Source organism: Cebus imitator, unplaced genomic scaffold (genome assembly GCF_001604975.1).
Source record: "Cebus imitator isolate Cc_AM_T3 unplaced genomic scaffold, Cebus_imitator-1.0 Scaffold81, whole genome shotgun sequence".
NCBI lineage: Eukaryota > Metazoa > Chordata > Mammalia > Primates > Cebidae > Cebus > Cebus imitator.
In genome coordinates, this window is record NW_016107396.1 from 4583936 (window position 1) to 4610387 (window position 26452).

General features: G+C 33.7%; 1 protein-coding gene across 1 annotated transcript in view; it reads left to right on the forward strand.

Annotated features, from left to right (window-relative positions):
- The window catches only part of PTPRK (protein tyrosine phosphatase receptor type K), a 574079-nt gene extending 547871 nt beyond the window's left edge, over positions 1-26208 (forward strand). Inside the window, exons 21-34 of the mRNA XM_017533300.2 lie at positions 550-626; positions 822-839; positions 3383-3419; positions 4677-4774; positions 5171-5287; positions 10233-10387; positions 12727-12862; positions 13122-13271; positions 14446-14619; positions 18310-18441; positions 18581-18706; positions 21224-21387; positions 21884-22019; positions 24711-26208. Of these exons, the coding sequence (XP_017388789.2) occupies positions 550-626; positions 822-839; positions 3383-3419; positions 4677-4774; positions 5171-5287; positions 10233-10387; positions 12727-12862; positions 13122-13271; positions 14446-14619; positions 18310-18441; positions 18581-18706; positions 21224-21387; positions 21884-22019; positions 24711-24764 (1574 nt within the window). The 3' untranslated portion in view covers positions 24765-26208. The remainder of the gene's footprint in view (positions 1-549; positions 627-821; positions 840-3382; positions 3420-4676; positions 4775-5170; positions 5288-10232; positions 10388-12726; positions 12863-13121; positions 13272-14445; positions 14620-18309; positions 18442-18580; positions 18707-21223; positions 21388-21883; positions 22020-24710) is intronic.
- Positions 26209-26452: the final 244 nt, after the last annotated feature.

Genomic DNA, 26452 nt, shown 5'->3' on the forward strand with positions numbered 1-26452 from the left:
GTAAGGAAAGTAGCAGATAGTTTACCTTGTGACTAGCTGCTGATTTACCTAGACCACTGTATTCTGAATTTAAATTATTTTGAAGTATCTTATGAATATCTCAAAATCTAACCTTGATTCTCAGGGAATAAGAAACAGATAGCAGGAATTCAAAGTTAACTTTTTAGTTTTGTGGCTCATTTGCTGCAAAGTGCAGAAGAAAAGGATCCAACCCATATAAAGTTATGACTAAGAAGCAAAATTAGAAGTTAAGTATACTTCATTTATGTGGACAATTCTGTCACTCAAATGATTACTACCAGACAATTTTATGTCTCCTAAAAACTTGCTAACTGTGAAGGTTCAAGTCAGTGAAGCTTTAGTCACAGAATATTGTAACTGTAATAGCAAGGCTCGCTAAAGTTCTTGTATTTCTTCAAAGGACTGATTTGGTAGCAGTATACTATAGATGACTATGAGCAACACTGAATTCTTTCTTCTCTACCAATGACATTGCCTCAGAACAGGGGGAACATTTAACAGCTTTTATTTATTATTTAAATTTTTTAGATGATCACTCCAGAGTAATTTTGCAACCTGTAGAGGATGATCCTTCCTCAGATTATATTAATGCCAACTATATTGATGTAAGTATTTTTATAGTTCAGTATGTCTACTTTATTGGCTTTTATATATGAACCTTTTCACTTGTCATTACCTATAAAGTGATTGCTAGCTTTTTTAAGTAAAGTACAAACTGTACACTTTTCCTTGTTCTACGTCCTAGTACTTACTGACGTTGTTGTGCTTTCTTTCACACCTGACTTTGGTTTGGCCTGTAGATTTGGCTGTACAGGGATGTAAGTACCACTATATGTAAATAACAGCACCCTATTATAAATACAAATATTCTTAATTACAGTTATTACTAATGCTTTCTTACTAGTTATTTCTGCATGCTTCACCTAATTAGCTTCATACAGTATATCTCTGTTCGTTTTTTTTGTAATTCTTTCACATGCGTAAAAACCTATTTTACCTCCTTCCCTTTTCTTGTGTAGAAAAACAGGACCATTTTTAGCTTTGACAATTTATTATGTACTCGAGTTTTATTTGTTGATGATTTCTGTTTCTGGCTTTTATTCTTACCCTTCCCTAAACATGTGAGAAGCTGGATAGTATAATGTGTATTAGTGTTACTGAAATTTTAATTTTTACATTTGACTTCTGATGTTAAAATGAGGAGGGAGACTATTTTGTGATGTGTTGTATTGGCTTTTAAAGTAATAAAATTACTCAGGCAAAATAGTTACTAAATTGCAGTTGTAAAATACACATATCACACATATATATCGAATCACAGAAATGGAAAAGTTTACTTAGATCATATATCTCACTGTTAAATTTTGGTCACTTATATATCTACATGCAAATTCTTTATTTAAAGGAAGTAACTATCAAACAAAATATAAAACATTCTTAAAGGGCAATATTTTACATTACCTATAAGGAGGACAGGATCTTTGTCATACCACCTGGTCCATAATCACACTAGAGATCTTGGGAATGTTACTTCTCTCTCTGTACCTCAGCTTCCTTATCTTTGCAGTGGGGATAATAATAATAGTATTAACTTCATCACTTTGTTGTGAGACTTAAATGAAGTAATGCATGTTGAGCATTTTGCCCAATGCCTAGCTCATTTTTAGCACTCATTAAACTTCAACTATTTTTTTACAATTAAAATAGAGGTGTGCTGTAATTAAATCAATTCATAATATGTATAATTATAAGACAGAAGTTAGAGGTATTAAGTATGGCAGCATATGTATAATTTTATAGACATGAAAGATAGGAAACCTAGGACCCAACATTTTCTAATTTTCATAAATAGGAAATAATTTTCATCATATTTATTAAGTTCACATTTTACAGTTATTTTATGAATTGTAATTATGTATTTAGTTGAATTATATTTTATAAAGCATAGTATATGAGTATATGAGTATATGATCAATTTCTGATCAGAATTGCACTCTTATTCATTATATAAATTTATCGAACATGTCATTATGTAAAGCTAAGCTAATGGTCTAATTTTTAGAATAAAAAAATAAACAGTTCTATGACAAATTTGTAACTGTTCTTACCTATTTAATTTAACCTGGGTTTTCTGCTAGGACATGTACACTGGAGCCTTGTTATAAAACTATTTTATTGTTCATACGGTAGGACTGTATTTTAAATAAGACTTGTTATCCAATCTTTCTGTTAAGGCCCCAGTGTATTTTGGCCAGTTTCTATACAATTTCATAATTTTCCCTCTCCCATTAGTTCATTATATGTAAAAGATATAAGTATATACTTCTTCAATTGGTATTTTTTTTAAGAACTGGAAATGAAATACTTGTAAAGCTTGGAAAAAATTTTCCATAAAACACTGTGCTATTTTGGTATATTAAAAATTTGAAATCTTCCAAATTTGCAACAATGTAATGCTCACACTATTAAATTTTACGTTGGAGATCTCAGTTCACATGTATTTATATGTGTATTGACTCGCCCACACCAATATGTGGACAAATTGTACCACAGACTTTTACTAAGACCCATTTGTAAATATGAAACAAATTCAGAACTTAGGATCATATCATCAAGATTTTTGCAACTCATGGTTTATTGTTATTCAAACCAATTGAGAGCAACTAACAATTTATTCCTCCTCAACAGAACTTTTGGCACATGGAAAAAAAAATACTAAATTTTTGCTCAAGATAAGATGTACTTTTAAAAACTCTGCTTTCCCTATATATATGTGTGTACCTATAATTTTGTGTGTGTAAATTAACATGGTGAGCCCACACAAAATAGTTTTTGCATATCTCTGAACATATTATAGAACAGGAATATTCTCTAAAAACCTCAGCAGGAGTTTGATTGGATGCACACATGCATTGTCCAGCTCTAACATTGGAATGTTCTGTTATTTTTTTTTATGGTTCTAATATGTCCTCGTCCATTTGTAATGCAGTGTGTTGTACTTTTGGATGATAAAATGAGAATTAATATTTTTAAACACTATTTTACCAGGAATGAATGACTAAAGATGAACATGAAGGCATAAACATTTTAATGAAACTAAACAAAATCTATGAGGTTATTCCATGGCAAATAAAAATCAATTATACAATATATATTCCAATCAAAGCCTTTAAAATATGTAATTTTTGTTTTATGTTTACCTTTCAGATAATATAGGTTTGAGAAGTGAACTATGTGTTCACTACTCATTTTTGGACTTTTTATTATAACTTAACAGGTGGTTGTCTTCATCCTTTTATGCCTTCATTATTTATTTCTGATATTGATGTAAAATGATAACTAATTTGTTCTCCTGTTTTAGGGCTACCAGAGACCAAGTCACTACATTGCAACCCAAGGTAAAACTTTGCCTTATTAAATGTTACAGAAAAACGAACTTGCTTATTCATGTATATGGTGGGTTTTTTTTCTGGCTAGGGGGTGGATTTAGTCTTAGTAACTGAAAACCGTTAGCCCTTCTGATTAACACTGCTCATTACTCATTTGTATGGTACAATTTTTTATGTGTGTAAAGCTTATATAAATTTAATCTTGATTTAATTTTCAATTAAAAGTATAAAAAAAGCTACCAGTGGTTGTTATTAATCCTTGTTACACAGATATGTCAGAGCACTAGTCAATAGTGCCAGGCAGAGGAATTACTCATTTTTGAGGAAAGGAAAAAGAAGTCTCAAATAAGAGGCCTGTCTTCTTGCAGCAAGTTTTTTAATGGTACCCAAGACCAATATTGTTTCAATGAGATGTTATACTGAGCAATTTTTTGATAAGTCAAGACTGAGACAAAACAAAGAGCTAGAGGGAATTTAGTCAAGTTAATTCTTCTTAGAAAGTAAAAAGAAAGTAGGGAAACGTTCTTATAGTGGCACACTAGGGAATAAAAATATCAAAACAAAAAAAAAAGCATCTGTAGTTATCTCTCTAAATTGACTACTAGCCCTCAGAAGAGAAACCTGTACATCTATTTTATATAAAAGGAAAGTAAAACAAAAGCTAGGTTTACTATTTTGACAGGGGACATTTTTCTGTTTTTTCATGTATCTTTGGAGTACTTGAGTTCAGTTGTATACTCTTTACAATTAGAAAGATCATCCATAGTGGTTGATCTATGGTTGATATTCAATTTTATTGTATCCAGTAGAGAATAGCCCAGCACATGCTTCTGATATCCTTATGTGTAAGGATAAGTTTTTATTAATCCCTAAACATGCACTGTTTATAAATGGTGGAAATTTTTTTAATTGTTAATATATGCTGTCTGGTTAATGGTAGCATAAGAGTTTTATTTTTTTACTTATATTTGAAGATGCATTAAAGGGACTTAATGACAGATATAAATACCCAAGAAACTAGCGATAGCTTCTTCTAAATTGGGAAGTATAGAAGGCAAATTGAAAAAAATACATAAATTTATATATGCCTATGTTTTTGCCTATTGTGGGAATTTAGATATGAACTAATTTAAGTACTTTGAATGACATTTTTTATTAGACCTTTTTTTGGAATTTCTTAGTTTACTCTGTTTTTATATTAGCTAAACTTCCTACTAACTACAAAATTTCTTTGATAACATAATATTCAAATTAATTTCTTCATAGGTCCCGTTCATGAAACAGTATATGATTTCTGGAGGATGATTTGGCAAGAACAATCTGCTTGCATTGTGATGGTTACAAATTTAGTTGAAGTTGGCCGGGTAAGAGGAAGAAAACTATTTTTTTTTATCATAAAAATGAGTATGGTTGAAAAGCAACATATAGATATTTAAAATAGAATAGTATCCAATTGTTTTAATTACAGGCACAACATTTCAGTTGACTTCTAAGTAGACTTTGAATGGCTGAGAAATTATTTGATTTCTCATTGAGTAACAAAGTAAGCCTTAATTTTGTACTAGAATCTAATTGCATTATCAGGCTTGTGAATTTTTTGTTAGACTATATGAACTCTATTGTATAATAGATTTTTTTCTCATGTATAGATTTTTTAAATAAGTTTTAATTGATCCAAAGAGTTATTGCTGGAATTAAATCATCTTGGCTAATTAGTATTATGTATTCACACCTATCTATGTATTCTTTTTGTTTCTTAGGTTAAATGCTATAAATATTGGCCTGATGATACTGAAGTTTATGGTGACTTCAAAGTAACCTGTGTAGAGATGGAACCACTTGCAGAATATGTAGTTAGGACATTTACCCTGGAAAGGGTAAGTACTCTAAAATTCTACTTTAAAAATTTATATCAAAACTGCTTTTTCTCTTAAAATCTTTTTCAAGTTCTGTTTTGATGATGCTATAAAATCCATTCATTTGTGTATTCATTCCACAGATGTTTATTTGAGAGTTTACTGTGTGCCAAACATGTTTCTAAACCTTAGGACACATGTTAAAATCTCTACTCTTGTGGATCTTATAGACTGTTGCATTAAGACAGCAATAAAAATAAATAAATCAACTGCTATATCATACATCCTGACAAGTGCTATAGAGAAAAATAATGTTGGAAAAGGAAGTAGGGAATATTATTGAGGCAGGGGAAGAAATGGCTTACAATTTTGAAAGGATGATCAAGGAAGAACTCATTGCTGAGAAAGTAATATGAGTAGAGACCTGAAGTAAGTGAGGGAGTGACAGGTTATGTCCAGTGACAGGTAATAAAGTTTCTGACAGAGGGAAGAGTCATTTCAGAATCCTGGAGACATCTATAAAGCTGTTAGAATGCTAGACAGTCAGCAGGCCAGGATGTTCAGAGATCGATAAGTGAAGGGCAAAGAAATACAAAATGAAGGCAGAGAAATCACAAAATTGGATAAGTGGTGCCTTGTAGGCTACGATGATTTTAGTTCATACTAAAATTGAGTTAGGCTGCCGTTGCAGGGTTTGTGAGCCCAGGAATAACATGATCTGAATTTTATTTCTAAAAGGATAATTAAAGGTGTTATATTGCAAATAATAAGGTGGAGTGGCCGGTATAGTAGACTGAAGTGGAACATAGTAACAGTGAAATACATTTTGTGGTAAAACTTGGTAGATTTGACCACACAAAAGTGTGAAATTACCTGTGGCCAAAAAACATCAAAGGTATATACACACAAAAGAACCATGTGAATATTTATTAATGTCCTTAATTTATAATGCTAATACCAGTAGAAGGGAAAACACTAGAATCTCTGAAGAAACACAGCTGTTAGCATGCCTATTAAAATTGTTTAACCTAGTGTACTTACATACCATTTTGTCCTTTCAAATCAGCAACAACTTTAAAAAAGAGTAATAATCCTCATTGATTGTTGCAGTGTGTTGAAACATATTTTTATACATTACTCATCATAGTTAAATCACTACAAACCCTCTGTAAGTCAATAAAACAGTGTATCTCCAGAGCTTTAAAATATTGATGTTCTTTGAGAAGTTAACTTTCATGAGTCTTTCCTAAGGAATTTACTTAAAATACAATGACTTCATTTATAGTATTAGAAAATTATAGATAACCATACACGTCTAGCAACAGCGAAATAGTTCAATAGTATTTTACAAAAATATTTGTAAGTTATTCTACCAACACGAAAAATAATTAGATGAAATATTAAGCTGAAGGTAGCATTATACAGAACAACACAATCATGATTATTATGACTATAAATATATATGAAAAATTCTTAGACAAATCAAGTAGAATAAAATAGGCAATCGATATGGGAGATTTCAGAAAGAATCATTAAGTTTAATTGAATGAATAACTAGATCATATTATTAAAAAGAAAATATGGAATATGCAGTCTCTTAAGTTTATACAAGTCTTGTAAAAATCAGTGATGAACTTAGTAATAAGGAAAACCTGAATACATAACAAAAAGTTTAGATATTTCAAAAATCCAATAGAAAGCAATAATAAATCACAGACCAATGACCCCAGAAAGTAGCCTCTTAGAAATTGCCCCTTCCAAATAATCCTTGAATGAATTATTTCCTCAAAACTAAAATTACATTGTATAGATCAACCGTTTTATATCAAAATTTACCTCATTATTCTATAAGAAAAATTTATATCCCTAAGTAATTTCTGTTTTGAAATATGCTTTGAAATCATGTGAAAAATTATAAAATTGGAAAATCAAAAAAAGTAGAACAAAGGAAAAATTAAATATAAAAAAGAGACAAATGAGAAAAAAATTTAAAAGCTTGTTTATTGAAAAGATCACTATCTAAACCACTATCAATTCTAAATGAGGTAAAATTAAAACAAAACATACAGTATTAGAAAACACAGAGGGACAGAACTGTTATATTTGCTACTAGAAAAGCTATAGAAAATATTATGTATAAACATCGAAATAAAAATTTTAATCTAGGTTAGTGATTTTCTAGCAAATACTAATTCTCAAAAATTAGTTCACAAAGAGTTAGAAGCCGGAATAGATGCTAGAAGAAAACAGAACAATTGTTAAACTTTATCATTAAAATTGCACTATGGGTTTAAAATTGAAGTTCCTTTATCCTTTAAGGAATAGCTAATGTCTATGTTATTCAAACTATTTAGGCCATAAAACAATTAAAACCAAAATATGTTTTAAAAGTCAGGATAATGTACTTGGAATGCTGAAGCAAGAGAATCATCCGAGCCCAGAAGCAGAGGTTGCAGTGAGCCAAGATGTTTTCACTGCACTCCAGCCTGGGCAACCGAGGGAGACATTGTCTTTTAAAAAAACAAAAGCATAATGGTGATAACAGAATCAGATAACATAGCACTCTCTCAAGCTCCCATTCTCTCTTTCATAATCTCTTCTCTCTCTCTCTCTCTCTCTTTCTCTCTCTCTCTCTCGCTCTCTCTCTCTCTCTCTCTGTCCCTCTCTTCTCCAAGCACACACATTGCAGACCAATTTCATTCAAGAACATGAAAAAATTTAAAATATAATATTGAAAATTTGGATCTAGTAGTGAATTAAGAAAATATCACTAAGTGACATATTATTTTTTCCCCTAAGAATACAATAATATTTCAACTGTAGTGGAAAATCTAACAGGATATTTCATTATGTCAGTACCTTAAAGGACCAAAACTATATGACTTTATTAATAGATTAATGCATTTAATTTTATTTTTTAAATATTTACAGTAATACTCTAATTAGGGAAATAAAGAAGCATCCTAAACATGATAAAGGTAATTCAACATTACCTAGTAGCAGTCATGTTGTGGAATGAAGAACTAAAGACTATTAGTTTATCATAAAAAAACTAGTATAAAGACTATATCATTGCTTTTACAATCAGGAATGTTATGTGGATAATCAGTCTCACTAGTTTTCAACATTTCTGGAAGTTTTAGAAAATAAGGCAGCAAAAGGAATAAACTGTGTAACTACTAGAAAAGACAAATTATTTTAAGATAAAAAGATTTTATACCAAGAAAACTAGAGATAACATTTTTAACTGGAATGTATAAACATTTATTTAAATGACTAAATCAGCATAAATATTCATAAGTTATAGCTTTCTTTATATTGGTGACAAACAGAAGTAAGAAAATATCACTAAGTAATCTTTAAAAATAATAAAAAGTGCCAAAATATCTCAGAATGTATTTAATAAGAATTACACAATTCCTGACTGAATAAAAACACAAAAGTGTACTTATGGATACACATAATGTATGAATGAGTGGAGACCTGCGCCATGTTCCAGAATATGGGAGTACTTGATATTAATAGCACTGTATGGATTTAATACAATCCTGTTTGGAACATCATTGGATTTTTATTTTTCTTGTTATTTAGAACTAGAAAATAGAGAGTTTTTTTTTTAACCATATATCTGAAAATCACTCAGATAAAAATTTTTTAAAAAAAAGGAGAATAGGCACTGACATATAAAATGTACTAAAACAGGCAAATCCTAAACATGTAATAGAAAGATAAAGGGAGCAAGGCTCATCCAGCAACTCCAGTAAAATAATTAATATAGAAGGAGTAAAGTAATTGTCTAAAGTCAGGCCTCGAAACTGTTTTTGACCTTCCTCACTAGAGTTGAGAAGTAGAAAAAAGGTGATTTTTCCACTGGGGTGATTTCATGGTGATGCTTACCATTGTGACTATTACAAATGCTTGTTGATCCCTGCTTTGTGTAGGGTATTGTGCTAGGAATTGGAATTAAGAAAACGTTTAAGAAATGATCGCTGACTTCCAAGGTTTTGGTGATACTGGTCTGTATAAGATTGAATCTAAAATTAAACTGTTTTTCTCAATTTTGTCTATTTCATGTAATGTGTCTACCTTTTCTGATCGAACAAGTGAGATTGAGATTTCACAGATAGCTCACAGTAGAATTTGAATTATACAGATTATAGTGGGATTTGTTTTCCTTTTGCTACAAATGTAAATTCTTAAAAATAAATTCTGCAATATTTCATCTATACCTTCCAAGCTGTGCTACCTCAGTCTACAGACTTAACAAAAAGAAAGGAAAAAGCTTTGAAATGTGCATTTACAGGGCTCTCTTAACCCAATAGAAGAGCAGCAAACAGCAGATGCTTCACTTATTTCATTTTGTATTTTTGTTACTATAAATAATACTCTGTGCTGAATTATTTCACAGAGCTAAGAAAAATAGTTTGCCCAAAGAACAGTTTAGCTGCCTGTATATTTTCACAAGCCAATCTAGAGCAGCACTGTCCTGGAAAATCCCTACATGCTATGCTTCAAAACCATTTTCAACATGGATAAGCAAGGCATTAAAATCTCTTTGTGAGGTGAGAAGCTGGAAAGTTGCTTTTATACAGCACTTGAGAACTCAATACTTTGGGTCAATAGGGCAGCATTTTAGTTTTCCCGTTTCCTTCTTTTCCCCTAATAATTTAATGTGTTGTCATTCCCAGCGAGAAACAAGCTGTCAAAGTAAATAAAATTTATCCAGACTTTTAGAACTGAGCAAGACTTCTAATTTTCTTTTGTTTGGCAGTTGTCAGACAATAAAGGTAAGCTCCTAATCCACGTCAGGCCTTCATTTTTTTTATTTTTTAAGAAAAGACGTCATCTTTGGTAAAGTTTGTATTGTTATCATTGTCAGTTGGGTCTGTGCCCATAATTGTGTTTAATGGCTTTATTTTGGCCATGAAAATGGCTTTTGAAAACATTTCTTTCCATCTTTGCACAGAGGGGATACAATGAAATCCGTGAAGTTAAACAGTTCCATTTCACGGGCTGGCCTGACCATGGAGTGCCCTACCATGCTACAGGGCTTCTTTCCTTTATCCGGCGAGTCAAGTTATCCAACCCTCCCAGTGCTGGCCCCATCGTTGTACATTGCAGGTGAGTGGTGGTCCAAATGTGTTCACTGTATCCAATCAGCTTTTTTTAAGAGTGTCAAGACAAGGCTTTTGAGCATAAAATCTAATGTTGCTTACAAAGTTCCAGCTTGCTTGTAGTACAGATGAAGCAAAACAGCAATAAAATAAAAGTTGGCTGTAAGTAGGCTATAAAACAGGAACTTAAGAAATACGTACATTCATCTTAATGTGTGTAGTGTTACCCACAATTTAAAGTGTAGAAACTGTGCTTTTAGTGGCAACATCTGTGTTTTTTGTTTTTTGTTTTTATCACTTTTGCGAATCCCATATTGTATAGAATGCTAGGTTGAAATAGACATTTCTTGTCAATCTAGAAAATTCCCAACAGAATTTCAGCTTTTAAAACTAAATTTGAGACATACAGAGTCACTAAATGGACTAAATTGCAAGAATTTGTGCTATAAAACAGCAATTTAATTTTTTTAAAGACTTCACATTAGAGGACCTTGAGAACTGCATCAGTGAGATTCAGCAAATATATGCCAAAAAAACACAAACATTATATCCAGACTTACTTCTGATTAGAAACTTCTCTTAAAACAAGCATTTAGAGATTCTAAAAGCAAATTACATGGGCTCATTTTGAGGTGTGACCAGAAAAATAAGTACTGAATCTGAAAAGCTTTCCCTAAATGATGCTGCACACCATTCTCAAATGCTCTTCTCTCCAAGCTACATAATAGGTTGTAATTAAGCATTTTTTGCTTTCTGGAAATCTAACCTATTCATGATTTAGATAACCATGTATAAAAGGGAAGAGGGAAGCAGAGAATGAAATAAAGGTAAAACATCCCATAGGATCAGATGATATGTACCTTGAAAACCAAACAAAAAATTCTTCCTTTCAATCCTCCTCATGAACTCTGATGTACTCATCAATTACATTCCTGTCTCCTGGGAACTGTGATTGAGAAGATGGTAGGGGACAAAAATAAATGGAGACAGCTACAATATTTTTTGCTTAAATTTCTAAAAGAACGGTGAGTTTAAGAGAAGTGACCAAATCTGGATAACAAGGAAATAATGTTATTAGCCTATCTAACCACTTAGAAAATGAGATAAATAGGTTTTCAGTTTAGGGATTTTTTGATTTATCAGAGATGTTTACTTTCTTATGAATTGCTTGCTTCAGAAGTGCTCCAAGATTCTCAGATACTGTCTTGAAACAGAAGTGTCATTTTCCACTTACACTGAAGCATCTCTGGATTACGAAGTGAATTCCTCTCTCCTCCCAAAAAACCTTTATTTTGTTTTCTCCATTGACTTCTATACAGAAAATTGAAAAAACATTCCCCAGAGGTAAAATAATCACAGTATATTATGATTAAAGGATACAAAGCTACAGTGCAATAAGGGAATACATTTTAAGTGTTCTATATCACTGTAGGATTACTCTAGTAAATGATAGTGTTTAGCTTGAGAGAGCTAGAAGGAGGATACTGAATGTTCACAACACAAATGATACATGTTTGAGAGGATGCATATGCCAATCACCCTTTTCTGATCACTATACAGTATATGCACTGAAACGTCACTACGTACCCAAGAATATGTACAATTATTATTTGCCAATTGAAGACTAAAACATAATGTTCTGAAAAGTATTTTTAAAAATTAACTTTAGAATTAAATATAGTGGGATAGTGGCTAGCCTTGTGACTTGCTGGAAATCATATTCTATAGCTAACAATCATTTTCCTTTCGCTTCCGATCATGATTCAAATAGTCTTTATACTGTTAACTCTCCTCCCCTTTGATAACCATCATTCTCTTGTCCACCCTCACCATTTGCATTTCCTGTGAATCATGGCTCCTTAGATTTACCATTTAAAGGTTTGAGAATTAATTTTTTTTGTGTGACTTGGTATTTACAAGAAGCAAAAACAGCGAGTGAGCCAACATTGTTGCCAGAGGACACACACCTAGATGAATATAAAAATATTCAACCTGGAATTAAATTTTGAAGCATAAATCTGCCACTTGATCAATTCTATGAACTTGAAATTATGTGTGTTAAATTTACATAAAATGAAAATTGTGAGAGAGGTATGGAACCTGAACATTATTTTCAATTTGAGAATAATTTGGAACTCTTGTTCCAATCTTTAGCTTATACCAAATCAGATATTCTGCATGAAGTTACTTGTACATTAATAAGTTTTTACACAGCATGGACAAGTGCTGTGTCTTGCGCTTTGTCAAATCAATTTGATTCTACCTGTCTGACTGTGGAAAAGGTCCTTATTTAAGGTTATGAAGGCTAACTAACATGCTTCTTACAATTGTTTTAATTCTTTTCAGTGCTGGTGCTGGAAGAACTGGCTGTTACATTGTGATTGACATCATGCTGGACATGGCTGAAAGAGAGGGTGTTGTTGATATCTACAATTGTGTCAAAGCCTTACGATCTCGTCGTATCAATATGGTCCAGACAGAGGTATGTAGATTTACCTGTAGTGGACTTTTTTTTTTTTAATACAAACAAGCAAGAGTAGATGTCTTTCATATATACTCTACTCAACCAAAAGAGTAGATTTTTTTTCATATGTAATCAATATTAGCTCAGTCACATAGAAAAATATTGGTACTTTAATTCATATTTTCATATAGAGAAAATTTTCTGCATTCTCTACCTTTGATGACAGAAAAGTGATACTAAAACTAATACAAAATTTTCTTTATCGTTCTTTTGGTAGGAACAATACATTTTTATTCATGATGCCATTTTAGAAGCCTGCTTATGTGGAGAAACTGCCATACCTGTCTGTGAATTTAAAGCTGCATATTTTGATATGATTAGAATAGACTCTCAGACTAACTCTTCACATCTCAAGGATGAATTTCAGGTATTAACTATTTCTCAAACCTCTTTTATGACTTACTACATTTTGTTCTGGGTACTAGCAATCCTTTTTAGGAAGGTCTTTTAAGTCAAATTTATAACCTTTGATTCTGTTTTAAATATAATACATATCTCTTTCATTATACATATTATATAGTCACTTTTCTATTAATGAATTCATATGTACTATATCTAAAATAAGTTCAGACTTAGGGAAGGGCAAGAGGGAAAGGTATCATAAAAGTCAAAATTAGTGGTGATTTGTGTGTATTTATAGACTTTTTTTCATGCAGTCATACAGATTTTGACCCGTGTCACTCACAATGTGATTAGATCAAGCACATTAATTACAATAATTGAGTCCGGGTGCAGTGGTGGTTCTCACCTATAGTACTAGCACTTTGGGAAGCCAAGTCAGGCAGATCTTGAGGTCAGCAGTTCGAGACCAGCCTGATCAACATGGCAAAACCTCATCTACAAAAAAATTACAAAGAAATAGGCAGGCATGGTGGCACATGCCTGTAGTCCCAGCTGTTCAGGAGGTTGAGATGGGAAGATCGCTTGACCTTGGAAGGTAGAGGCACTGTGGTGAGCCCAAGATATCGCCACTGCACTCCAACCTGGGAAACAGAGCAAGACATTGTCTCAAAAAATAATAATAAATGAGGTTGGTAGTAAATACTATTTCAAAATAGCCCTAAATGTTTTTACTGCCCTTAAAACATCTCTGAAGGTGAGTGAAAATAAAATAAATAGCAGAGACCAAATTATTTGATTGTTGGCCCAGTGCTCTTTCCAACATGCCATAGCTTATCTTCAAATATGGTAAGCCCAGATGTTATTACACATGATACCGTTTCCCACTGTGATGAGAGTCATTATCATCATGGACTTCCTGATTGTATTTTCTTTGGTCAAGGCAATGCATTTTGCACGTAGCAATGCTGTTTAGCTTCCCTTTTCCTTTTAAGAAGAGGAGCAATGTGTGTCTTGTTTCTTTTTCACTTCTCAGTCTTCATTAGCTTTAACCCAAAGTCTATCAGCCTGTCATAGTAGCAAATGCCATTGCCTTGCACAAATCCTTCACTTTCTACTTGGTCTAATAAATATCTGATGGATCTGTGTGATACTGTTAAATGGGTCACTGTCATTTAACCTGGGTTCCCTTTTCATTTTAGACTCTGAATTCAGTCACCCCTCGACTACAAGCTGAAGACTGCAGTATAGCATGCCTGCCAAGGAACCATGACAAGAACCGTTTCATGGACATGCTGCCACCTGACAGATGTCTGCCTTTTTTAATTACAATTGATGGGGAGAGCAGTAACTACATCAATGCTGCTCTTATGGACGTAAGAGACTGCCCTCTTTGTTAGTGTAGAGTGCTGTGAAAAGCTATGTAATGCAACTGAACACTAGCTAGTTTTCTTTTTGAGAATATTGAAATAACCTGAAAAGAAAAATGGAAACTTTTATGGAAATATATTTTTTGGAGAATGATTTTAGATTTTCCCTATAGGGATTTTTAAGAACTATCATTTTTATAGTTTTATTATAGATTTGGAGCCTGTCAGTTATTATATTCATAGAGTAAATATTACATCTTATAAATTTCATCTTATTTTCAGAAAAGAAAATCATGCCTATCTCTTTTGAATATAATTAGAAATGAATTTTTTAAAATCACAGAATGCCCAATCCTACAAAAATTGTGTTAATTTGGGAAATTTTTATTTCTGACATTTGTTTTCATAATTTACAACTAACTTGTTGGCCATTAATCAATAAAGACTATTATAAGTAACTAGAGAAGGGATGGATAGTATTGTGTTAACACATCCATCATAATGAAAGAACGATCTTGCCCCATTCTAGTCTTAAACTGCAGAGTGTTGTAGCCCATAGACAGAACAATATGGAAAGAAAGGCTTTTTGTTTGTTTGTTTTATTTTATTTTATTTTGACATGGAGTCTCCCTATGTCACCCAGGCTGGAATGCAGTGACACAATCTCAGCTCACTGCAACCTCTGCCTCCTGGGTTCAAGCGATTCTCCTGCCTCAGCCTCCTGAGTAACTTGGACTACAGGCACACACCACTAAGCCCAGCTATTTTTTTTTTGCATTTTATTAGAGATGAGGTTTCACCACATTGACCAGGCTGGTCTTGAACTCCTGACCTCGTGATCCACCCACCTTGGACTACCAAGGAAAGAAAGTTTTAAATTATGACTTTGACCACTTTACTTTGGTTACCTTGGAAAGAAGCAAGAAAACCATCAAGGTTTAGAATCATTTTAAAGAGTTTACTGACTTCATTTCTAGCTTTTGCCCTTTCTCCTATAAAACCATAGCAAGAAGAAATTAGAAGCCACGGTTCATTTCTTTCTGACTATAATCAGGCTTTCTAAGTTGTTGTTCCTATTAAGCTCACATTCTATTTCTACGAGTCGTCTTCACCAGTTACTTTGCTCTTTTTGGTGCCACAAAGTGGAATAGTCTAAAGGCAGCCTCTCATCCTTGCTGTGATCGCTCTTGCCTGTGAAAAGCTCTCATCCTTGCTGTTATCGGAGTCTTGCCTGGCCATTAATCACATCCACTTAAATCACATTAGATCCTAATTATACCTTTTCTTTTTATATTAGATGTCTGGAAAGGCAAATACACTAAATATACAGAGATGGTATACAATGCTTTTTCATTTCTGCATCTAGATATGGAATGAAAAAACACGTGTGAACAAGAAAAATAATATTTAGAAAAGCATTGATGCCTTTGAAATTTTTGCCATTGGCATCTTTGTCAAATTCTTCTCAATTTCCAGATTGTCTCCTTTTCTTTATTTTTCTTTTTGAGACAAGGTCTCACTCTGTAGCATAGCCTGGAGTGTCGTGCATGATCACAGCTGACTGTAGCCTCAATCTCCTGGGTTCAAATGATCCTCCCACCTTAGCCTACCAAGTAGCAAAGACTATAGGTGCATGCCACCATGCCCAGCTAATTTTTTTTTATTTTTTGTAAAGATGGGGTCTTGCTTCCTGTCCAAGCTTGTCTTCATTTCAGTATGAAGACTGAACCCTGTAATCCACCTGTTCTTACTGTCTGCATACTCCGCTGTGATTCAAAAAAGACATTTCATAGTTAAAGGTGTTCTGGGGATTTAGTAGTGCAAATGAACCTTCAGAAAAGTAAAGCTGGTTTGATCCTGTTTCTCCCTACTCTTTATCCCCATCATTAGTGTGATATCCTTTTGTCAGGCCTATGGAATATTAGGAGGTAAGGCCAAGGATTCTGTGATTTCAGAGCCTTACATATGTTCCTGCATTTAGAGAGAAAAAGAATCGTCTTCAGTCTTCTCTCTGATTATCAGCTCCTCCTCATGTGTGTCCCCTCCACTTTGAGTCAAAAAATGAATAAATAGCCATTAGTCTGCTTTGACTTACCTTTCCATGGAGCAGACATTTAATTGGGAAGAGCGCTTACTTTCTTCTAACTTTTCTCACTGTATTAGTTCATTCTCACGCTGCTAATAAAATTGTACCTGAGATTGGATCATTTATAAAGGAACGAGATTTAACTGACTCACAGTTCCACAGGGCTGTGGAGGCCTCAGGAACCCTGCAATTATGGCAGAAGGGGAAGCAAACTCGTCCTTCTCACCGCGGCAGGCAAGGGGAGGAGTGCCAAGCAAAAGGGGAAGCCCCTTATAAAACCGTCAGATCTCATGAGAACTCACTCACTATCTCAAGAACAGCATGTGGGAAACCACCCCATGACTCAGTTATCTCCACCTTGTCCTGCCCTTGAGCCTTTGGGGATTATTACAATTCTACATGAGATTTGGGTGGGCACATATAGCCGAAAAATATCGCTCATGAACCTTCGTACCTTTCTTAGGAGGCACTCATCCCAGCAGCACGTGTAACTTGGTAAGGTCTTGAGGTCATTTAGAAGTAGGAAGGTAAGTTATTTTTGTCATCTACTCAGATTTATCCTGCAGTCTTCAGCAGGATGGAATGCTGTGGTTAGCAGCATTTCCCAAATGATGGTGGCATCAGTGAAGCCCAAGAACCAGTTCCTGTGCTGATGTTAATTAAGATTCTTGAACAACTTAAATAGTAGTACGATACAAATGAGTTATAAAATCATTGAAAATTTTCATCAACATTAGGGAAACCTATCCCAGGCTACTGTCTAATTATTATTATTGTTGTTGCATATAATTAGTTTAAATCAAATGACATTGTCCAGTCCAAATAAACATTGCTTTTACATTTCTCCCTTTGGGAAGAGATAACATATTGTGTTCTGATTAAGGAGCACATGGTAAACAAGGAGCTATCTCTCCACTTTGTGGGGCCAGGAAGTGCATTGTTATTCTTTGGTGCTTTGAGATCTTAAATGGTTGAAACTGTCTTTCTGAACTTTGGTATATATTAGAAATGCCCAGGAAACTGTGGGAGGTGGATTGCCTACAAGATGTGCAGAATATCCTGATAATGTCCACATAATGTAAAAGTATAAGTGTTTGAGCTATTTGTGGTTTTTCTTATTTGTAGTAGAGAAGAATAAAACTGTTTTACTTGCAGGCACACACACTATACACATGCAGGAATGATTGATAGACATACCAGGGGTTTTGTGCTTACTTTGCCTTCAGCCTCTCAGAGACTGATTACGTTTGGAAAATTGAAATAGCCCAAAAGGTACCTTACAGAGGATGTTAACCTCAGAAGCTCTTTAGTTTCTTCTTTTGTATTTGTCCTGTATTTACGTCTTTCAGTAAAGTAAAAATTCAGTTATTGACTTGAATTGCTTCGGAGACATTGAAGTCTTCCACCAAATGGATTCATTACCATACTAGTTCAGTTCATTCCAGTGGCCTGAATCTCTTATTCCATGGTTTAAGCATCACTCTGGTTCCCTCTGCATGTGAAGCTATTCCATCTTACTGGTCCTACATTGAAGTGTTTTGAATCTGTTTGTACAACTGATCATACATTTTAAGTTCTTATGTTTCTCCATCTACCTTGTTTCTTCACAGAGCTACAGGCAACCAGCTGCTTTCATCGTCACACAATACCCTCTGCCAAACACTGTGAAAGACTTCTGGAGATTAGTGTATGATTATGGCTGTACCTCCATTGTGATGTTAAACGAAGTCGACTTGTCCCAGGTTAATGGCTATGGGTTGCTTTTGTGCACTTATAGACAAGTTAATAAAGTAATAATGAAATGCTAAAACCTACTTTATACTATCCTAATTAGAAAAAATAACGCTCTGTTTTTTTCCTTTTAAAACATTCATCATCTAGGGCTGCCCTCAATACTGGCCAGAGGAAGGGATGCTACGATATGGCCCCATCCAAGTGGAATGTATGTCTTGTTCAATGGATTGTGATGTGATCAACCGGATTTTTAGGATATGCAATCTAACAAGAGTAAGTCACTACTGGATCCTTTGAGCTCATCTAGAATAGGTCAATCATAACCAAGATGTGTATAATTTCATTCAGATAACAGGGAGACTAGAATTAATAAGCACTATATAATCCACTTTAAAGCTAGTAACCATCTTATGCCTTAGTACTTAAACAAAAATACAGGAACGCAGAAATGCTGGAGGCTAGGTTTTTTTGGTCAGTCAGTAGACTAACATATTCCCTCTGGAGATATAGATGCACTGTCTCAATGAAGTTTGATAGCCTCGGCCTGGCCTCTGAGTGTGTGTAGATTTATCTTAAGGATGACTTCATACTTTATTAGTATTGACATCCAGCCCAGAAATGGTGTGTAATCAAAAAATAAGAACACTGCAATAACAATAAAGACAGAAAAGCTGTACTGCAGGAGGAAAGAGAGAGATGTTGGATCAGCCATTATGTAGAAGCATTCCATGTCACTGTTCCAAGCTCATTATTGATTCTTCTACCTGCAATTTCATCTCCCTAAATGTCCAAACCTCTGGCTCTACGCACATCTAAAGGTAGAACCAGTGCTGCTACCACAGTGCCTTTTCCCAGCAGTAACGTAGTAACTGTATTTCTCAGAAGTCTTTCTTCCCCTGACTCCTCATCTGCTTTCCATTACATGACAAATTAAATTTGGGTGGGGAAGATCTTTAAAAAAAGTACTAATAAAAATGATTTAGATTATATAACCAAATAGCAAGCAGAATTTGAAAAGAATTAGTAACTTTCATGGAATTAAGCTCTTTTTTAGAGAGAAAGATTACTCTGTTTTTAAAGCACCAGCTCCATGGGTGTGTATTATTTTGAGTGTGTGATTAGGACAGTCGTGTTTCAGTGTCTCTCATATCAAAATGACTACATGTGCGTCTGGTTAGTAAGTCTGTATGTATATAGCTATGAGCAGGGAATGAAATCATATAGACTCCTATTGCTCATTTCAGTGGAGAAAAAAAGGATAACTTCAATCATCTCATAATATTCATGCATATCCTAGATGTTAATTTAAATGGAATCTCATTATGTCTGCACATCTGTTACGTTATAGTTCTAGTAATATTTTAGTTAAAAAAAAAAAACAGAGCTGCTGAAGACAGTAAGGCTTGTCAATTGAGCAGTTTTTGTGAAAAAATATTCTAGGAATGGGAGCTGAAATGTTACATTTTTCTCAGCATATTTATTTATTTGTTTGCTTACTTATTGAATTGCCTCAGTATTGGATATTCTTGTCCTTATTAGTACATGATGTTTTTTCCGTTCTCACTCTCATCATTTAGTATATTTAATATATTTAACATGTACCAGGAACAAGTCTGTGGAGTACTAAGTAGGGCTTGTAAAGTACCAAAAGATGCATAGGCCCTTGTCAGTCTAATGTGATTTATTCATATATTTCATATTCCTCCTGATATTTTTATTTAAGGTTTAAGGTTTTGATTCATTCTTTCAATGATACCACTTTTTGGGAAGTATTATGCAAAGTTCTACTGATACAGAGTGCAGGAAAAAAAGATTTCTGCATACTTAAGGAATCTTCATTTTTGCAGGAAGGAAAGCATTAAACAAAAGTTACGTAATCCTTTTTGTAAAAAAGTGATGCATTTTACAGCAAAAAAGTAAAGAATATAGAATGCTTAACTGGGGGATCTGACATGGCTATGTGATCAGAGATGACTTCTTTCAGATAATAGTATTTAAGCCAAAATTTAATGAATCAATAGAAATTAGTTTGGGGGTTGAGGTAAACAATCATCTTGGTTTGCCAAGGATGGGAGCTTTCCCAAGACACACAGACTTCAATGCTGAGACCAGAGAAGTCCCAGGCAAACCTGGGACAAGTTGGACATTCTATTTGGGATTGAGAAGAGCAAGCAAGAAAGAAGTATTCAAGGCAAAGGGTACAGTATATACAAAGTCCCCAAGGCAAGAAGTGACTTAATAAATGGATTAAAAGAAGACCAAGAGAAGGTTGAAGAAAGGGGTAGATCCAGATCACATAAAATTTTTTAAGCCGTGACAACAATTTGGATTTTATGCTAAAATCATTTGAAAGCCATTAAAGCAGGAAATGACAAGATTGCATTTGCATTTTCAAATAATCATCATGCCTATATGGATTGGAAGGACATCAAAGTTTATTCAGGGAGATCAACTAGGAAGTAATTATCAGAACCTGTGACTGGTAGTGCATTGATGTCAATGATGATAAAGAGAAGGCAATGAATCTGAAAGTTATTTAGGAAATGTAGTCATAGAAATGAATTACTGAATACATAGTGTGAGGGAGAAGAAGGTATAAAGGATGATTGCTGTTTCCTGCTGTTGTCACTTAGAATGTTTTTGTATTAGCATGTACATATTTAGGATATATATCAGCTAGACTCAATCCAATGTAAATGTCATTTGTGTTGTAAATTGTCTGCACCTTTTACTTTTTAGTAAAAATTGTAGTCCCAACTTATTAACATAAAAACACTTTTCCCTCTACAGCCACAGGAAGGTTATCTGATGGTACAGCAGTTTCAGTACCTAGGATGGGCTTCTCATCGAGAAGTGCCTGGATCCAAAAGGTCATTCTTGAAACTGATACTGCAGGTGGAAAAGTGGCAGGAGGAATGCGAGGAAGGGGAAGGCCGGACGATTATCCACTGCCTGTGAGTAGGGCGGCTCAGCCTGGCATTCACGGGGCCTCCGTGCTTATTTTCTCATTTTCAGTGTTAAAGACTATCTGACTTGCACCTTATGGGCCTCCCCTAGATGTTATTTTTAAACAGTCTTCCTGTCTTATCAGTCTATAATTAAGTTTATTTTGTATAATTTCTAAATATTATTACATAGCTATATTATTTAGACTCCTTGGAACACTACTCTGAACAACTTCTGATTTACACAGTTTACAAGTGTATCAGAATCTCAAGGTCTAGATTGCAACAATTTATGCCTATAGCATATTCCTAAGTGTAAGCCACTGATCTAATCTCATCCTCAAGTTTCCTTCTCTCTGCCTTGTACACATATAAAGCAAAATTAAGACACAAATGGAAAACAATTAAAAATACAATCTTTTGTTTTCCCAAACATACGTGATGGTGTGACCTGTGGTCACCTGGTGCTGCTGTCTAAAAATGCCTTTGCTTTCTTTGCTTTCAGAAATGGTGGTGGACGAAGTGGCATGTTCTGTGCTATTGGCATTGTCGTTGAAATGGTGAAACGGCAAAATGTTGTCGATGTTTTCCATGCGGTAAAAACACTAAGGAACAGCAAGCCAAACATGGTGGAAGCCCCGGTGAGTCACAGAACATTAGACTTGGAAGGCGTCTTAGAGATTAGTTAGTCATATACCTACTTATTGATTTGACTTCACAGACACATAGGGAATCAGATGTGAAAATGAGACGTTACCGGGACTTTCCTGCCTATTTAATGGATTGCTGAACATCCCTCTCTACCCACAGACAATCACATATCACATAAACTGCTAATCATGAAACTAATTTCATTTAATATGGGAAATTCACAGGATTTTTTTTTCTGTTATAGCCAATAAATATTTGCTGCAGTAAACTTTGGTAAATGGTCCTATAAGAATAAATCCTGTATCAAGTATATGTCTAAGGGATATAAGTTTCATCAGTACCTTAGATACCAGTGTTTTTAAAGGGCAACTGAAATTTAGTTTTGTCATTATCTATAATTCTTCATTTTCTGATCAAATTATAAATGGTTAAACTATCATTGTTAAGGTTTCAGCTTTTACCAACTGTAGAGGGCAGTTCGTATCATGCTACTTGAGCTTGTCAAGGCTCATAAAGTCAGAACATAGCTTAAAAATAAGATCTGATAGATATGTGTGTGTGACAGTTCATATAGGTGAAGCTGTGTGCAGAGTAAGAAAGCAAGTTACACTTATCTAACACATTTTACTTCTAAAAAGAGATATCTGTGGGTTAAGTGTATGTATGTGCATGGTAGGATCAGGTTAGGAGCACCTGTGTAATTTATGTTCACAGAAAAGTAAACCAGAAAAACCAAGGCATCATTGTTGCTTGCCCTACATTTATCAAGATGATCAGATAACTAGAATGAGCAATTCAATAAACCTTTAAAGTATTTCACCACTTCCTGCTCATGGATTGCTCACACAAAAGTTGCATTGCTTCCTGAGACAAAATCTGAAGACTTAGGTTTATACTGTTTCACTTTTACAAGCGGTACCAGACTTTCACCCTTTCTACAGGTGCCCTTAAGCTCCATCTCTGGGTTGTTGCAGCTGTCTACACAAGACTACATTGGTTTTGACGGGGGTGCTGGCTGTGGAGATGAGAAAGGGGGTTGAATTGGAGGGAGTTTTTGAGGTAGAACTCTCAGATCGTCTTAGCAAATGAATGAATAGTGGTTATGTCTTTAAACTCTTTTCGGTTTGAAGATTTCTTGATGTAAACTCTGCCTCCATTTTTCAGATCAAGTCTTAAAATCATCAGTGGGATCACTTCTGACTGCAGAATTCAACTTGTACCTCCAAATTTAACTGATTTCCCACCTTTTTTAATAAAAATAAATAAATCTATGGCTAAACTCTGCAATTCTGGAACCTTCCAAAAAGTTACTATTTTCTTTACATTCATGTCTCGTGAATCCTGAGCACCCCTCCTCTGATTTGTGTTTAGTCAGTGTTGGTGATTAATCTAATGGGCTATGGAGTTGAGCTGACAGGTTTGGTGAGGAGATTTAGAATGTAGGCAAAATTACTGGAGACTGTTTAAAGAGACATAACTATTTTGAGGCACATTTTGGTTCCTTGAATGCACTCCTACAGTGGTAGGTGAATTTGAAACATACCTACTTGGTAAATAGTGTTGGAATGATAAAGACCTCTTAAGGAAAGTTTTATTGCCCTAGTTTATTGCTGGAGACACCTGGAACTTCTCTTCTAAAATAATATGCATTTTAGACTGTTCTCCAGCCTGAATTTTACCCACTTGAATGAACTGAGTTGGGAATTTTTTTAAAGAATTACATATTGTAAGTAATAATTTATGATATGGTCTCTGCATTTTTCTAAAATCTTATTATGAAGCAAGTCCATAGATGAGCTTAGAGAAAAGGCAGTCTTAACTCAAAAAGTGTATTGCCATTATGTTGTCTTAAACATATATGGCAGCAGAAATAAATTTTCAGGCACAAGCAGGTTCAAAATTTAAAAACCACTAACCATTCTTGAAAATTGTCCTTAAATACTCTGATGGAAGAAAACAATGCCAAAAATTAAGAACTTGAAATTGTGTAAATGGCTGTTTAAAATGGCTGGCTTTTTTTTCTCAAGGAAATTGTCTGAAATATATGGAGAAAAACATTTGCTGTTGATCACTGTAACATTATAAAATAGAGAAAAAAAATAAAAGCAACTTAATAGTCAAACAGTCCATATGTTTGATTTTTATGTGGTATTAAAAGATGTTAAATAACATGGAAAAAGAATTGTGACAATGTTAAATTTTAAAAGTTACATTTTAAATTATACTTTGAAATATACATAGTTATATTTATTCTAAGATAATTATTTCAACCATGCACAAAAAGAACTGAGCCAAACTAAGGTGATATTTTAACAATTTCTTCTGATGATAGAATTATAGCTCTTTTTCTCGTTCGTTATATTTTTCTGTGCTGAAGAATTGTTCTGTAATGATCAAGTATTACTATTATAATCAGATAAAAAATTCTAGATATTTAAAAATTGATGGAAAATATGAGGCAAAGATAAAATGTCTTTTTAAGATAAATTTCCTTTTTCTTAAATGGATCATTAGACTCAAGAATAAAATATGTATGCCTAGATATTAATCTTGTATATAGAAAAAATAAATTGTAATCCTTGAATAATCTAAATTGATTGTCAAGTTTCATTTGGCAACTATTAATCACCATTAGTCTCTTTCTTAACTTTTCTCAGTCTTTGGGTTTTGATATCTTTCAGGAGCAATACCGTTTCTGCTATGATGTAGCATTGGAGTACCTGGAATCATCTTAATTGGGTGAGACTCTTTAAAGTGCGTCCACGAGGAAACCTGTTCGTCTATTGAGCCAGCAGCTGTTGTACCTGTTACACTTGTGCAGAAAGATTTTAATGTGGGGGGTGGGAGACTTTTACATTTGAGAGGTAAAAGTATTTTTCTTATGAAGTTGTGTATCTTAATAAAAAGGACTTAATTAGTTTTTATTACTATATTAAAGCATCAACATTTCATGCCACATAAATTATATTTAATAAGAACCAGATTCAAATGAGAACTTATTGGTGTTTGTACAGTGAACATGCCACCTTTTCTCTTGTGGTTTCAGTAGAGCAGCTACCACATGTTGCATGAGTTCATACTTTCTATGTGGCATTTTTCTCCCTTTTTAAAATGAAAGCTGATGAATCTTAAAAGGAAAAAGAAAAGAAAAGCTGTGCAAATTCATAGTAAAGTTCATTTTTTATATGTTTCAAGTGTAGCAGATCTCTATATAAATATATAAATATATATAACTGGCTTATTTTCTTTTAATGTGCAATGATGGCTGGATCATTTAAAGTTCTTTTTAGAAAATAACATAAGCCAAAGACTCAAGTGTAAATATGTCTATATGGAGAAAGCACATTATATTTATTGGTTACCTACATTCCTTTTTTGATGGCTAAAATACTACCACCACACAATCATCTTTTTTTTCCTTGAAGAAAGCTTTTTCTTTAGCTGAAATCAGTTGTAAACGATTTTTGTAGATTATTTTTTGTATGTTTTAGTGTAAGTAGAGGATAAACTTTTTATTCATAAACCAGGAAACGATGTTCTTTATAGTGTTTCTCTTGTGTACATGCTTGTGAATTAAATTTGTGTAAAATCCCTTGGCAATTGGTCTTTTAATATAGGACCAAATTAAAACATTTTGCTGAAAATGTATAGTTTTTCACAATTTCATTACATAAATAATGGTTTGGTGATCATACATGAGAAATGTACACATTAAAAGGCCTTGCTGACAACTTGCACAAGGTTGAACATGACCTTTAAGCATCATTTAAATTTTAAAGGAATTGATTTTTTCAGCGTGTGGCCCATCGCTGGTCAAGAAAACAAGATGGCAATATATATGCTTTCAGGGTCAAATTTTAGCAAACTGTAAACTGTCAGGGTGATAAAATGTTCCTCTTGATGTTTACATGCACAAGCTTTGGGTTCTGACTATAAAAAGTGTGAACAAATCAATGCCAGATTCCTGTTTTGCGCATTGTCATGGGATTCTTAAGTGAACCTTTCTAAACGTGGTCTTGTTCACATGCTCTATGTAGCTGTAACTTCACATCATCAGCTTGCAGTTTGTAATTGACTAAAGCATTCCAGTGTCCTCTTTCTAGATTGCCAGTTCATGACATGGTGCTTATAAAGATTTAATTAAAGTAAGAATGAAATAAAGTTTTTATAATGATCATAGTTACTGTTTGCACATCATTTTTTCCTCTTAATGTTCATGCCTTCAGCACTAAATGAATAGCTTATTTCTACACTCACTGATACAAGTAGGCCACAAAAACTCTATTCAAAGTAAAACTATTCTCCAAGCTCTAGTTTCTTTCATTTTTATTTTCTTAATTGAATGCCAAAATATCTAGTACATGGAGGTAGAAAAGGCCTGGAGATTGACATCATTTTTTGTTTGTTTCTATATTTATCCATC